The sequence below is a fragment of the Equus caballus genome, chromosome 27 (assembly GCF_041296265.1).
Source record: "Equus caballus isolate H_3958 breed thoroughbred chromosome 27, TB-T2T, whole genome shotgun sequence".
In the NCBI taxonomy this organism is placed as follows: Eukaryota; Metazoa; Chordata; class Mammalia; order Perissodactyla; family Equidae; genus Equus; species Equus caballus.
The window spans coordinates 37,909,470-37,925,911 of record NC_091710.1 but is presented as its reverse complement, the minus strand read 5'-3'; the positions used below and the strand labels follow the sequence as shown (position 1 = coordinate 37,925,911).

At 36.7% G+C, this 16,442-nt stretch overlaps 1 protein-coding gene across 5 annotated transcripts in view; it reads right to left on the bottom strand.

The window, feature by feature from the left end:
* Positions 1 to 16,442, bottom strand: part of MICU3 (mitochondrial calcium uptake family member 3) — a 99,639-nt gene that overhangs the window by 3,028 nt on the left and 80,169 nt on the right. For 3 of the 5 annotated variants that reach the window (XM_001488647.7, XM_023630741.2, XM_070252777.1), the window contains 5 exons: positions 16,111 to 16,211; positions 15,470 to 15,641; positions 4,612 to 4,720; positions 2,126 to 2,283; positions 996 to 1,067 (listed from right to left, as the gene is read on the bottom strand). In XM_001488647.7, coding sequence (XP_001488697.4) covers positions 996 to 1,067; positions 2,126 to 2,283; positions 4,612 to 4,720; positions 15,470 to 15,641; positions 16,111 to 16,211 — 612 coding nt within the window. The remainder of the gene's footprint in view (positions 1 to 995; positions 1,068 to 2,125; positions 2,284 to 4,611; positions 4,721 to 15,469; positions 15,642 to 16,110; positions 16,212 to 16,442) is intronic. The other 2 variants (XR_002804436.2, XR_011433131.1) reach the window with 1 other exon arrangement.

Sequence of the window (16,442 nt, the reverse complement as noted above, 5' to 3'; positions counted from 1 at the left end):
TGATAGCCTATGGAATCACTTTGGGAAATACTGCTATAGACAAATTTAAATGTTTCAAGCTTGAGAGAAACAGCAAGAAATATATATTTCCAAGTATGTATAAATGAACAAAACCTTCACCGCAGAGATCTAACTAGTCAGAATCCATAGCTGACCAAAATTTTATAGCTACAGTGGACTTTTAAAAGAAAAAAGGAAAAACAAACCCTTCATTTTGGAGATCAGCAACAAGTCTGAGATATTTCTTTGGGTTGATACAAATTGAATGAATCTCCTGTATCTTCCTCACCTAACGCATTCTATGGTGCTAGTGCAGTAAATACTAAGAGCTCTGCCATCAGACAGAATGAGGCTCAGACCCTAGCTGGCCACTGACTAGCAAGTTATCTTGGGCAAGTTACTCACTAAGCCTCTATTTTCTCTCCGGTTAAATGGGACACCTCTCTGTGAGGATTAGCTGAGATGCTGCCTGTGGAAGAACACCTAGCAGAGTGCCAGGCTCCCACTGTACCTCTAAAAACATTAGCTGCTATTATTGTGGTGGATGTTTGGAAGCATCATCCTAAAAAATGGTACCAAATTCTTCTTAGATGCTAATGAGCCTAAACTATAAAAATCCAATTTTTAAATATTGTATCTGTACAAAACTGCAGGTTAAACAAAATTTTTCAATAAAGACACTGCAAAAGAATGCCAGTCAGATGAGTATTTATTCCAGTTCATTTTTAGATGATACCTTAGTGTCGAACTAATGATGGCACTAATTAGGGGCAAACTAATGTTTTGTTATAATGACTAATCCTTAAATTGAACTACTACTGGTCTAAAATCAAATCATTAAAAGATTAGTTCTTAAATTGAATTAGTGGCTTACAAATTAAAAATAAATTATAATTCTATTTCTTTCAGCTATTTTCTAAATGTCATAATAGAAAAATAAATTATGACCCTTCCTTTATTGTTACTGGACAAATTTAGACAGCAAGCCAACATACTTATCTGCTATGAAGTTCCTTCTTCAGACAGGATTTGAAAGTGGGATACTTCTGAACAGTTTTATTATAACCCTGTGGAACAGAGGATTGAAAGTGTGCAAATGTAAATAAAATATTATGGGGCCACAGGTGTGCAATAAATGAATGAAGCAAAAATAACACAGAACACCTAAGACAGCAAAACAGTGCCAGAGGTTTATAGCATAGTTCATATTTTAATTTGATCTTGCTACTCTAAAATTTTTGAGGAGAAATACATGATTTTCAATGTCTGCCCTTCCAGGTACCTGTGCCATCATTGCAAATGTTAACTAACCACTAGGTGGCAGTTAAGTACACAGTATCTTCACCAGGACAACTTGGATTTTAAAAAATCTTTAAAAATACGATGTAAGATGAATCTTGTTTTTTTTTGTATGTCTAACTTTTCCCCTTTCTAAATGTATAATACTTAGGGGTATTCTTACCAAAGAGGGAAGACTGAATATTCTGGCTGTTAATAGAAAAATGTTTTTCTTTTCCTATTCGTGGCACATCCACAAATACGTTAGGTGTAAACACATTTATTGATTCACGCTATATTTCATTGTTTAAAACATGTTTCTGAGAAAAAAATCATCGAATTTCTAGTACTTGACTTTGTAGTATAAAATGTTAATGGAAAAAGAGTTCAACAGACTAAAAACATTTTTTACTTTATTTTCCACATAGAAAGTACTAAATATGCAGTGACTTAAGAGCCTCAAGTTGCCTAGTGGAAAGGTGTGTCATATAAAATGAGAAATAGTGATATTTCTCATATACTAACAAGTCTGAACAGCCAGTGTGCAGACTGAATCTATCAAAATATTTGGCAACATTCCCCCTCCCCCAACCTGAGATGACATTAAAGTAACAACATGAAAATAAGTTATTGAAATTCAAACTGATTTTATATTTTAAAAAAGTAGTATTTTTTATCACCTCAAATTGTCTGAAGGTACGAAGGCCTTACGTTTTTTTCTTTTCCAATATAACTTTTCAGTTTATATCCTTAAAAATTTATATAAATTATTTCTGAAACTTAGATGGATTTTTTTCTTTCAGATTTAAAAAAAGAATATCAATAGGCTTGAAATTTATAGGTTTACCCGGAATCCTCTATGGAGTCTGTCTTTCATAATTCCAATAAATTCTTTATAACTTAATTGATCATCTTTGTCAACGTCAAAAATCTTGAAGACTGTGTTCACTAAATGTGGTGAAAGTTTGAGGCCAGTAGCTACATAGACGGCACGCTTAAATTCATCTAGATAAATGTTACAGAAAAGGAGTAGACTGTTAACATTATTTTTATAATATGTGTTAATTTACTAGAAAGGTTATTAAAGTTTTTTTCTAAACATGGGTAATGAACTTATGTAACACAGGACTTTTCATTAACCACGCTATCTTCCAGGGAACAAAAAATTTTTGTGGTTTTAAGTAAAAGGCCAAGTAGCTGTATTTTAGGTTAATAATGCATTCATATCCAATGAATTATGCTTAACGAGCACCTAATGTCAGCAACAGACACTTGAGAGGTTATTAAGATGAGTAAGTTCTCAAGAAACTTAGAGTTCAGGTGGGAGACGAGACACCCACCCAAAGACCCATTACGCAGGACCACACAAGAAGTACCAACAAAGCACTATAAGAATTTGGAAACGAGTGATTGTTTCTGTCTGTAGTGTGGAGTAGGGAAAACAGAGAAGGACAGTGATTAGGAAAGGCTGGGGCCAGCCCTGTGGTGTAATGGTTAAGTTCATGTGCTCTGCTTTGGCGGCCCAGGTTCACAGGTTTGGATCCCAGGCATGGATTTACACCACCTGACAGCCATGCTGTGGCAGTGACCTATATATAAAGCGGAGGAAGACTGGCACAGATGTTAGCTCAGGGCTAATCTTCCTCAAGCAAAAAAAGAGGAGGATTGGCAAAAGATGTTGGCTCAGGGTGAAGCTTCCTCAAGAAAAAAAAAAAAAACGAAAGGCTGCAATTTTGAATATAAGCTGAGTGCTGAAGGATAGAGGACTTCAGCTTACAGGGATGGGAGAAATGGCAGATGAGATAACATAAAGGCACAAAGGCATGGGGGAGACAGGAGAGTATAAGGCACACTGCGAAAACAATGAGCGGTCTGGTCTGGGTAGAGCCCAGGGGACAGAGAGGGGCTGGAGAAGCCCTGCAGAGAGATTTTGAGGCAAGGAACCTGTGCATTCTTCAACAGGTAACCGGGGAACTGAAGAGTTTTCCATAGCAGCGTGTCAGAGAAAGCTTACTCTGTATTTTAGAAATATTACTCTGTGAGTTGTCTAGAAACATCGGAGATGCAAGTGGAGAATGGCAGGAATACCACTGAGCTGGCTACGGCAATAGTCGTTTTGAGAGGTGATAACCTGAATTAAGGTTCTAGCAGTGGCAGCAGAAAAGAGATATATTCCTAGCACCTGCAGGAGTAAGCAACTGATTGCTTTCATTTCCCAGTTCCACAAAAAAGCAACTTTCCATTGTGAACCAGGTATGCAGATACTGACTTTTATTTTCTTTTTAAGGTTGATTAGTAGGTTTATCATGGTAGTTAAGGATGGTCTGTGAAGGCAGGGCTCCCAAAAGTTCTGGTTTTTAAACGCTAAAATGGATTGAGTTGAGAAGATACCCTATTTGAACATCTAGGCTAGACAAAGGATAAAATATGAAAAAATTTCCAAGCTTCTCTTCCTCAATGAATAAATGAGTGAAGCTATGTGAGGGAGTCAATATCTACATTTCCGGGAGAGAGACAATTATCATTAGCACTTACAGGCTGCAGTTTGGCTCCTCCTTAGAACTTGGTCATAAAATAACAAGACTGTCCTCTGAGATTTAAGCTTGGGAACCAGCACTTATTAGATCATGGCAGACACAGGTAAAATCACGTGAAAGACATAAACAGAAAGTCCTCATACGGCAAGAATATTAAAAAAGGATATGGTCATGCAGGGAGGGAAAGTGGTCATAGCTACAGAATCCTAGCAAAAGAACTTGACTTGTTAGTGTACCTACAGGGAAAGAATGAGCTGCTCCTGAGCACAATAGCACTCTGAATTCTATGACAGTTGTATTTCTTTGTAAATTAAGCAAAATTGACATTCAATTTTGTACATCATTCTTAAAACTTGGCTCATGTAAGTCCACAGGTAAGAGGTGACTCTGTTGACAAAATTCAGGTTTCTGAGCCAGCAGGGATTGTGGGTAAAATCAGTAATATAAATAGCATCCTGTGAAGATGTCTGAGGCGTGGCCAGCTGGCCCTTCTATAGATAGATACGTCCCTCCATGCCATCAAGTGGCCATGAAGCTTCTTCCTCTTTGAACCTTTACAACATCATTAGCTTTTTCCCGTTACACAAAATGAAGGGCAATAATAAATTTAATACAAAAATTTAGTATATTTCCCTAAACTCTACTTAGGGAAAACAGATTTCCCACTGAAGTATACATCAAACTTACAGGCAAGGTGATGGCTAATATGATATATCTAATGAATTTGTTGTGAAAGTCCCTAGAAAAAAATGTAGGATTATTTTTCGCTTTTAATTTTTGAAAGAGGCTTACTTACCTTGCCCTATAGAACGACTTGCAAAGTTATACATGTTCAAGGCAATTGCAAAGTCTTCTAGGTTGTTCAAAAACTGGAAAAAAGACCTGAATTCATCAAATGTGATGCCCTATATTAAGAAAACACATGTAAATATATTTGGTATTGCCAAATTTATTAAAATAAGTATCTACACTTACTAGAAATAAATAGATTAAGCATCTGCAATATATCTTGTAAGTAAACATTTCCAGGGTACATTCTGACACCTTTTTCCAAATGGAATGTAAAATTCACTCAGATTTATTTCCACTGGGTAGTGTTGCTACCATTAGAAATGAAAGGTGAAAATATTTTAAAAACACTGCCATGTTGGCACAAAGTTCCTAAAAATGAATGTAAAAGTTTCAATTTTGAAAACTTTGTATTTCAGGTCTGAATTATTTAAACCCTGAAAGCAAATATGCTGATTAAGAGAAAAAAAAAAGAGTAAAAGAATCTAAAAAAACAGTTTTTGGGGCTGGCCCCATGGCCTAGTGGTGAAGTTCAGCATGCTCCATGTTGGTGGCCTGAGTTCTGTTCCCAGGTGTGGACCTACACGACCTGTTGGCAGCCATGCTGTGGTGGTGACCCACAGGCATAATAGAGGAAGATTGGCATAGATGTTAGCTCAGGGAAAATCTTCCTCAAGCAAAAAGAGGAAGACTGGCAACAGATGTCAGCTCAGGGTGAATCTTCCTCAGCAAAAAAACCCCAAAAAACAACAGTTTCCCCTCTACATGTACTCCTTAAATATAATTCAGCATTAGGTCACTAATGTCTTTACAATGACTATGCAAAATCAAAATGTTAAATAAACCAACAGTAGTGTCTTCTCCCTAGTTCCTGCCATGATAACACTGCCAGGACAGCAGGAGGAAGTACAATGACTGTGTGCGCACAGCTCTGGGAGGCCCAGCACCGGGCTTGGTGTGGGACCACGGAAAGGACCCTGGAATGTCCTTTACATAAACTGCAATTATGGCTACTGCTATTACGTCAATCAAACAGGAAAGTTATTTGAAATAAGCACAATGTATCTCAGATAATACAAATTGGGACATGAAGAACTGCATTTAATTAATGTGTTCTCCTCAGCAAAATTAACATAATTGAGAAAGTAAACAGAAAAGAGCAGAGGGCCAAGAGATTAGGCTTAACAAATTCTGACCTTAATACAATGCAGGGGTAAAAGGGGAAGGGAAGCTACCAAGGCAGCATTGGAAAGCTAGGGCAGGAACCAGAAGAGTCTATTTTCATATAAGCCAACTACTGATTAAGTGATTTATTATCAAAATAACATTTATTATTGAAAAAATAATACCAAATTTTGGTATACATTATTTCCACTTCAATTACAACCCCTCTTTATTGCAAGGAGAATCCTCACTGTCTTTTCTCTTAAGATCTTCTCTTTCTCTTTCCTTATATTCATTTATGGCCACGCCTCCCCTGGAGTCTGCCTGCCGTGTCTTCCAGAGAGGACTGTTTGAATCAACCAGGGAGACTGAGCCAGAAGCGGTTTGTCTCCATGAGTAGAGCTTGTTGCCAGGGAAACCGGTCACTGCTCTGCTTCTCAATCAGTTTATGCTGCGACCAGCTGCCACGGCAACAGTCTCTGTCTCAGGGTGACAGCTTAATGCTGGTACATTAACAGGAGGATGGGGTATTTTTAAGCAAAGTGTAAACAAAAACGTCAATAATTTTAGGGAGTATAAAATTAAAAAGCAAACCAAAGAATGACAGGATACAATGTTTACCATTTGAACCTTTGGAGTTTTCAAAATAGGCTTCTCATTTTTGGAAAGACAGGTCAAATTCAAAATTGTACACTAATTCTTTTGTGTAGATTAAACTCTTTGTGTTTGGAAATATGGAATCGTAAATTGAAAAACAGGGCATTCATTTTGATGGAAATAATTTAAAGCAATCAGTTCTTAACAGCACTGAGGGAACGATTGTCTGGGGGAATGGCAGGAAGAGCGGGTATGGCCGTTTCTTCTCACTCCCCACTCACATCCTCAGAATCACTTCTGTAATGAGCCACTGGGACTTGAATGGAATGTGTCCTAATTGTTAGGTGTGCAGTGAAAAGAAGTAGCTTATATTTTAACAAAAATAAAATGATGATAACTGAAAAATTTAAAACATCAAAAATACATACATACTGAGAGTCCAGAAATAAACCCAAACATCCATGGTCAATTGATTTTCAGTAAGGATGTCAAGACCATTTATTGAAGAAAGAACAGTCTCTTTAACAAATGGTGCTGGGACAACTGGATATCCACACATAAAAAAAAAGAAGTTGGACCTTAACTTCACTCTGTATATAAAAATTAACTCAAAATGGATCAAAGACTAAAATTTAATAGCTAAAATTGCAAAACTCTTACAAAAAAACACAGAGGCAAAAACTTCATGACCTTAAAATTGGCAGTGGTTTCTTAAATATGGCACCAAAAGCATAAGCAACAAAAGAAAAAATAGATAAATGATACTTCATCAAAATTAAAAACCTGTGTGCATTAAAGGACGTTATCAAGAAACTAAAAAGACCACCTACAGAATGGGAGAAAATACTGCAAATCATATATCTGATATGAGTCTAGCATCCAGAATATATAAAGAACTCTTAGAAATCAACAACAAAGACAACCCAATTAAAACATGAGCAAAAGACATGAATAAACATTTCCCCAAAAAAGATATACAAATGGCCCAAGAAACATAGGAAAAGATGCTCAACATCATTATTCATTGGGGAAATGCAAATCAAAACCACAATGATACCATTTCAAAGCCACTAGGATGACTAAAATTAAAAAAGCAGACAATAACAAGTGTTGGTGAGGATGTTGGGAAATTAGAAACATCGTACATTATTAATGCAATTGTAAAATGCTGTAGCTACTTTGGAAACAGTTTGGGAGTTCCTCAAAATGTTAAACATTAAGGTTACCACATGACTCAGCTATTTACTCTGAGGTATATACCTAATTCTCTGGAATTCAAAACATATTTCCAATCAACTTACAAAAATCAGTTGCCTTTCTACACAGTAACAAACTAGCAGAAAGAGAAGTCAAGAATACAATCACAACAAAAAGAATAAAATATCTAGGAATAAATTTAACCAAAGAGGTGAGAGACCTATACACTGAAAACTATAAGACGTTATTGAAAGGAATTGAAGAAGACATAAAGAAATGGAAAGATATTCCATGCTCTTGGATTGGAAGAATAAACATAGTTAAAATGTCCATACTACCTAAAGCAATCTGCAGATTCAGTGCAATCCCAATCAGAATCCTTGACATTCTTCACAGAAATAGAACAAAGAATCCTAAAATGTATATGGAACGACAAAAGACCTTGAATAGCCAAAGCAATCCTGAGCAAAAAGAACAAAGCTGGAGGCATCACAATATCTGGCTTCAAAATATACTACAAAGCTATAGTAATCAAAACAGCATGGTACTGGTACAAGAACAGACACACAGATCAATGGAACAGAATTCAAAGCCCAGAAATAAAATCACATATCTCTGGATAGTTAATCTTCAACAAAGGAGCCAAGAACATACAATGCAGAAAGGAAAGTCTCTTCAATAAACAGTGTTGAAAAAATTGGACAGCCACATGCAAAAGAAAGTATACCATTATCTTGCACCATACACAAAAAATTAACTCAAAATAGATTAAAGACTTGAATGTAAGACCTGAAACCAGAAAACTCCTAGAAGAAAATATAGGCAGTACACTATTTGACACTGGTGTTAGCAGCATCTTTTTGAATACTATGTCTGCTCGGGCAAAGGAAACAAAATAGAAAATTAACAAATAGGACTACATCAGACTAAAAAAGTTTCTGCAAGGCAAAGGAAACCATGAACAAAATGAAAAGACAACCCACCACCTGGGAGAAAATATTTGCAGACCATAATCTGACAAAGGGTTAATATCCAAAATAAGTAAAGAATTCATACAACTCAACAACAACAACAAAAACAGCCCAATCAAAAATGGGCAGAGGATATGAACAGACATTTTTCCAAAAAAAGATATACAGATGGCCAACAGACACATGAAAAGACATTCAACATCACTAATTATCAGGGAAATGCAAATCAAAACTACAATGAAGTATCACCTTACACCAGTTAAGAATGGCTATAATTACCAAGACAAGAAACAACAAATGTTGGAGAGGTTGTGGAGAAAAGGGAACCCTCATACACTGCTAGTGGGAATGCAAACTGGTGCAGCCACTATAGAAAAGAGTATGGAGATTTCTCAAAATATTAAAAATAGAAATACCCTATAATCCAGCTATCCCACTACTGGGTATTTATCCAAAGAACTTGAAATCAATGATCCAAAGAGATTTATGCACCTCTATGTTCATGCAGCATTATTTACAATAGCCAAGAAGTGGAAGCAACCCAAGTGTCCTTCTACGCAGGAATGGCTAAAAAAGATGTCATGTGTATATACAATGGAATACTATGTAGCCATTAAAAAAGACAAAACTGTCTCATTTGCAACAACATGGATGGTCCTCAAGGGTATGATGTTAAGCAAAATAAGCCAGAGAGAGAAAGACAAATACTAAATGATTTCACTCATATGTGGAAGACAAACAAATACACATGGACAAAGAAAACAGATTAGTGGTTACCACAGGGGAAGGGGGCTGGGGGTGGGCAAAAGGGGTAAAGGGGCACATATATATGGTGATGGACAAAAATTAGACTGCTGGTGGTGAGCATGATGAAGTCTATTCAGAAACTGATAAATAATAATGTACACTTGAAATTACACGGTGTTATAAAACATTATGATCTCAATAAAATTATTGAAAAAACTTATTTTCACACAAAATATTGTATACAAATGTTCACAACCACATTATTCAAATAGCCAAAACTGGAACAACTCAAATGCCCACACTAACTGACAAATAGATCAAACGTGGTATATCTATATGATGGAATATTACCTGGCAATAAAAAGGAATGAAGCACTGCTATTTGCTGCAACACAGATGAACCTTGAGAAAGTTATGCTAAGTTAAAGAAGCCAGACACAAAAGGTCACATACTGCATGATTCCAATTATAGGAAACGTCCAGAATAGATAAATCCATACAGACAAAAAGCATTTTAGTGGTTGCCAGGGGTTGTGGGGAAGGGGAGTGAAGAATGGCTGCTTAATGGGTATGGGGTTTCCGTTTGGGATGATGAAAAAGTTCTGGAACTAGTACTAGTGATGGTTTCACAACACTGTCAACACACCTAATGCCACCAAATTTTACTCTAAAATGGTTAAAACAGTAAATGTTACATGTATTTTACCACAATAAAAAAATTATACATACTCATTGAAATATGTTATTCAGGATGTGAACATGCATATATAGGTGCACTTGGATTGAACTGCGGCAAAGCATAAGTGGACAAAACTGAGATAGTTAATAAAACATAATTCAATAAAAATAGTTATTAAAACATAATTAATAAATAGTTAATAAAACATAATTGTCTTTTGACAAACCAGAAAATGCTGTGGATGTCAAACTGCTACGATAATTCACTGGTTGCACTGGCTGATAATGTGCTCTGTGTGCAGCCATGACAGTGCTCTCAGTGTGCACTCTTGCTTACCTCTGGGTGAGTTATAGAAGCTGGAAATAATTGCTATATGGCTAGGAGAATGGGAGAGTGGTGTCACGGAAAATGGGAGAGTAGGGTGTTTAAAGAATTAGTCCCTCCACTGAAACAACCATAAACCGGGAAAGACTGATGACATCAACTCTTGTGGAAGTCTGGAATCTAATCCAAAGTGTACAGCAAGCAGGGGACTGATTAATGAAGAGAAGGGTGGCTGAAATTCAGTGAGAAAATTTCAGTTGTGGTGTTTTTGTCCACTGAACTACTATTTTTATCTTTCAGTGCTGTGGCAGCTGTGGGAACGGCAACTGGTGTTCCTGGTGTACCTTCCTGGTGCCAGATGGCTAATATGGACCTTGTTCTTAAAATGTTGTAGTGTGTGATTTGACCCATCTGGTGGTTCCCTGAGGAACCAGCACAGAGGCTGACTTTTGTTTCATCCCCTTCCCCTTGGACTGGAGCAGCTTTCCTGGTGACAGCAACATCTATGAAAAGATTTAAAGACATACACACTCTGTGCCAGCCTGGGGCAAGTGGCAGACAGAACCCAAGAGTCTGGGAAGGAGGAAGCTGAGAAGAATGGACACTGGAGGAAGATGGGCTCAAAGGGCCACTGCATATACCTGGGAAATTGGATGTGCCCAGGAACTGATGCTTGCTTTGAAAAGACCTGAGAGGACCCTAGGTTACCACCTCTGGCAGATCTGTGGACTCTGGAATCAGTAGGTGAAGCCGAATGAAGAAACTTAGGTAGGAAAAAACTCAAATGCCCATGGACAGATGAATGTATAAACAAATAGTGGTATATACATACAATGGAATGTTATTCAGCCATAATAAGGTATGAAGTACCGATACAAGCTACAACGTGGATGAACCTCAAAAACATTATGGATGAAGCCAAACATGAAAGGTCAAATACTACATGATTCTCTTTATAGAAAATAGCCAGAATAGGTAAATCCACTGAGACAGAAAGCAGACTGGTGGTTACCAGAGGCTGGGGGAAAACGCTTAATAGGTACAGGGTTTACTTTTGCTGGAATGAAAATGTTCTAGAAGTAGATAGAGATGGGTGTGAAGTGGTAACTATGTCATTACCTTTACTGGAATTCTTTATGTCTTCATATGGCTTTGATTTAGTGTATAGTTTCCTTTCTTTTCAGCCTGAAGGACTCCCTTTAGCATTTCTTGTAGACAAGTGTACTAGTAATAAACTCCCAGAGCTGTTATATATCTGAGAATGTCTTAATTTCTTCATTTTTGAACGACAGTTTTGGCACATACAGAATTCTTGGTTGACAGATTTCTTTCTTTCAGCGCTTGAAACATCCTACTCATTTCTGGCCTCCATGGTTTCTAATGAGAAATCAGCTGTTAATCTTATTGGGGCTCTCTTCTATGTGAAGAGTCACTTCTCCCCTGCTGCTTTCAACATTCTCTGTGTCTTTGGCTTTTGATAATTTGTGGATATCTAAGAGAAGAGCATTCAGGGCTCATAAAAGAATATATATATATGATTCCTGAGACAGAAGATTGCCTAGTATTAAGAAATAGGAAAGCAGCCAGTATGGTTGGAGCAGAGTGAGCAAAGGGGAGAATGGTAGGAATGAGGTCAGCAGTAATGAAGGAGCAGCCTGTGGAGGCCTCGTAGGCCATTGTAGGGATTCTGGCTTTTACTTTGAGAAAAATGGGGGGTTATTACAAGAAAATCTGAATCATGGTGTAAAGCATTTCCTTAAATGCTAAATGGAGAACAAATTGCAGGGAGGCAAAGCTGGAAGCAGAGAGATGATGTAGGAGGCAACTGGAATAATCCAGGCAAGAGAGAACGGTGACTCTGTTGGTAGCAGTAGAGGTGGTGAGAAGCGGTCAAATTCTGATAGATGCAGTATCAAGAGGATTTACTGATGGATTGTATATAGAATGTGAGAGCAAGGAGTCCAAAAATTTTGGCTAGAACAACTAGGAAGAATGGAGTTTCCATTAATTGAAACAGAGAAGACAGTGTGTGGAGCAAGAGTTTTGGGGTGATAAGGAGTTTCGTTTTGCAACTACTAAACCTGAGATGTCTATTGCATACCCAAGGGAAGATGCTGAGGAGGCAGTATGATGCGAAAGTCTGAAACTCAAGGGAGAAGTTTAAGCTGGAGACACAATGTGGAAGTCTATACACAAATGATTACCAAAACTAGTCGTGACTGCAACTGATTGCTAGAGTCACATATCCAATTGCCTGCATAATTTCTTCACTTAGATATTTCATAGGAATCTCAAACTTGTCCAAAATAAAACTATCGATTCTTTCCTAACCTCAAACTTGTAGTCTTGCTTAGCTCAGGAAATGGCAATGGCACCACTGTTTCACCTTGTGGTTCTAGTTCTTTTTTTTGTTTTCTTTGCTAAGAAAGATTGGCCCTGAGCTACCATCTGTGCCAGTCTTCCTCTATTTTTTGTATGCGGGATGCTGCCATAACATGGCTTGAGGAGCGGTGTGTAGGTCCATGCCTAGGATCCAAACCTGCAAACCCAGGGCCGCCAAAGCGGAGCACGCAAATCCAATCACTAGGCCCCTGGGCTGGCCCACTTAGGAGTTAGTCTTGATTCCTCTTTTTCCTTCATTTTGAAGTCTAACCCAGCAACAAGTTCTATTAGCTCTACTTTTCAAATGATCCAATATCTGACCACTTTTCCCTACTTTCACCCTGGTCCAAGCCATGCTCATATCTTACCTATACTCCTATAAAAACACCCTAAGTTGTCTCTTTCAAAGCTGGGCCAACAAAAGTCTATTCTGTATAAACCAGCTAAGATGATCTTTTGAAACATGAATCAGATCATTTTCTAGTACTTGAGTCAGATCACACTTAACTGTCATAGTAGACAGGAAATACTCACTGAATGTGTATTTGTTGAACTAACAAACATCACACCTATGCTCAAAAGTAAGCTTGGCAAACTTTTTCTACAGAAGGCTGGAGAGTAAATATTTTTATTTTTGCAGGCTACACGGGGTGTGTTGCAAACACTCAACTCTACCATTAATAAGCAAAAGCAGCTCAGATGATACATTAAAAGAATGAGTATGGCTGTGTTCCAAGAAAACTTTATTTACAAAAATAGGAGGTAGGTTGCTGTTCCCTATTTTAAAGTGTAAATACTACGGTAGCTTCCAGTCACTCTTAGAATCACCATTAGAATAAAATATAAACTCCTTATCTGTAAGACCTAATACCTTTCTATCTCTCCATCTCCTACTACTTTGCCACTCACTTATTTTACCCTTTTGGCAATTTCTCAAATAAATCTAGCTTTGTCTGTCCCCAGGCCCTTGGTATTTGCTGTTTCCTCTGCCTGGAATGTTCTTCATCAAAAGCTACCTCTTCAGAAATGCTTTCCCTGACAGTCTATCTTCTTTTCTGTTCCCCTCACTTTTGGTCCTCTTCATAATATTTATCATTATCTGAAAATATATCATTTATTTACTTTTTGTTTGCTTGTTTATTGTATCTCTCCACTAAGATGTATTTCCATGAGAGAAGAATTTATTATCCTGTCACTTTATCTACAGTGGTTAGAATAAGGCCTAGTAAATCGCAGATGCTTAATATTTGTTAGGTAAATGAATGGAAATTAAAATATTTTAGAAATGTAAAGTGCTATTCAAATAGGAGAAGATATTACCCTTTTGGAGAGAAGGGGCTGAGAGGTGGAGGGAAGGGAAGGACATAAGTAGGGTGTGGTAGGAATGTCACTGGCTTAGAGTCTTGGGTTTGAATCCTTGGGAAAGTGTCTAAGTACCTGAGGGCCTCAGGTTCCCTGTTTCTAAAAGGAAGATGTCAATATCTGGAAGGTTGTTCTAAGTATTGATGAGGGAATGCCAAAAAAAGGGCAAAAAAAATCAACGAGAATCAGTGCTGGTTCGTTTGCCAAATTTTCCTTTTTTATCGTAATGCTTTGTAGTGCTTAAGATACTTCCATCAATTAGAAGTTTTCAGGAGCGGATTTAACTTAAAACTTTTTATTCTGAAATAATTTTAGATGTAAAAAATAGTTTCAGAAGTAGTACAAGGATTTCCCATACACTCTTCATTTCCCATTCCCATTCCCTCTTCATGGGAAAGATTTCCCATTCACCCTGGAATTGGACTTTTTGAGTTACATATTTCTCAGTTTCCATTAGATAAAAGAAAAAAAAGGTAGATTCTTTAAGGTCCTGAATAATACCTTAGCAGCTTGATAAAGTGGTACAACATCCAATATTTATCGTTAGGTGAGTGTCTATGAATTGGAAAAATTCAGTTTAACATATAAAACAGATAAAAGACCCCTGATTAAGAGATTATGTAAACTAATAGCCAAATGCATCAAGTCCTTTTTTCCTATTCCTTAGGGGACCTGTAGAATTGTTAGCACTGTCACAGTGTAACCATTTTAAAAAAGGTCAAACTATTTGCAAGTTTTTCTTGGAAAGATTAACTTGATCCTTCTACAAACACAAACAGAAGGCAATATATCCAAAACATCCCATACTTGAAGGGATACTTGTAACACCAGTTCTATTTGGTTGCAATGATGCATTCAAATACCGCTAGATAATGCAACTGCTTAGAAGTGCTGACAAAACATTTGCTACTAAATAAATAGACAATCAGTCGTCCCAGGTTCTTAACCATTCATGCCATCCAAACCCTTTGAAAACCTCACTTTAACTGCTGATAAGATCACTCACTCCCTCATCAGTGGCCATCTTCAAATGAGCTTTTATTAAGGATATTATAGAAATGACTAAAGTGTGACTGAAATGAAGTCAATATAAACTGTTTTATATGAGTTGATGTTTATGTGGTAGTCAAAGCATATAGCTAGGCAGAATTTTCTTGAAATATGATATTCATAATTTGAATAAAACAATTGCTAATAACCTTAAGTGTTTTCAGCATATCTAAGAAAAATACAGATATCTACCCAGAATTTTAAATTAATCAATTCTTAAAATTTAGCCAGAGCACTTAGCACACAGAGTAAAAAAAAGAATGAAATATATCCAAAGTATCTGTTAATCTACAGAGGAGCAAAAGAACTAACAAAAAGACAATATATTTCAAAGGCCTATATTATTTCAACATTATAACACATATAACAAAGTAAACATGGGGATTAGATACCTTTTCTTCAGGTATACTGTAACGCACATTTTCCAAGAATACTGACGTGTTTTCCACATTTGTATATCGTAAAAGAATATGAGCAAAATCTTCTTCACTGATTGTATTCATCCCATTAGAGTAGGAAAGGAATTCTATTTCAAGAACTTCTGTTTGCAGGTTATCCATGAATCTACGACAAGAATATATGGAGAATGAACAAGACAAATGAAGAGAGATGGTAACAGATGGTACCTAGCCTCTCAGGGCTTCACCTTCTTCATCTGTGAAAACACCTTGCAGGGTAGTGATGAGACTTAAAGGAGTTAATGTAGTGCCTAGCAAACACTATGTACATGCTTACTGTCATTACTGTGGCTTAATAAGACTAAGGAATTGATAATATACTTTCTTCTGAATATACAGGAAATAAAAATCAATCCAGATACCCCAATTTTTTTCACTCAGTAACTTCCCATTATACTTATCAATATGACCACTGGTACACAGGTACTGAAGGAAATGGACATTTGTTACAGTGTATCTTCAGGTAAGGTGACAACAGCAAAGAGCTGAGTATCACCACACTAGATGATTCCTAAAGACCTTTCTGATTTTAGCATGTCAACATTTTTCAATACAAATAGAAAAATTAAGCTCACCTATAAAAATCTTCAAAGTTGAGCTCAGCTTTTCCTTTCTTTCCAAAAAAGTGTACAAGAAGTGTAGTGTCTGTTACTAAACTTGTAATGTCATCAGCACGCTTAAAAAATCACAATTTAAAGGTTAGCTGCAATAAAACAAACAGAATAGGGATATCCAATATCCCTCAAAGAATTTTATCAACATATAAATTTCAAGAACATAAATATATTAACATTAGAATAAAAAGCATAAGGCTGTATTAATAAATGCCATTACAGTTAAAATGAAGTTCAAAATTTGCAAATAGAAATAAGAATGAAATTGGTTTTTTACCCTCAAAAAAACTTTA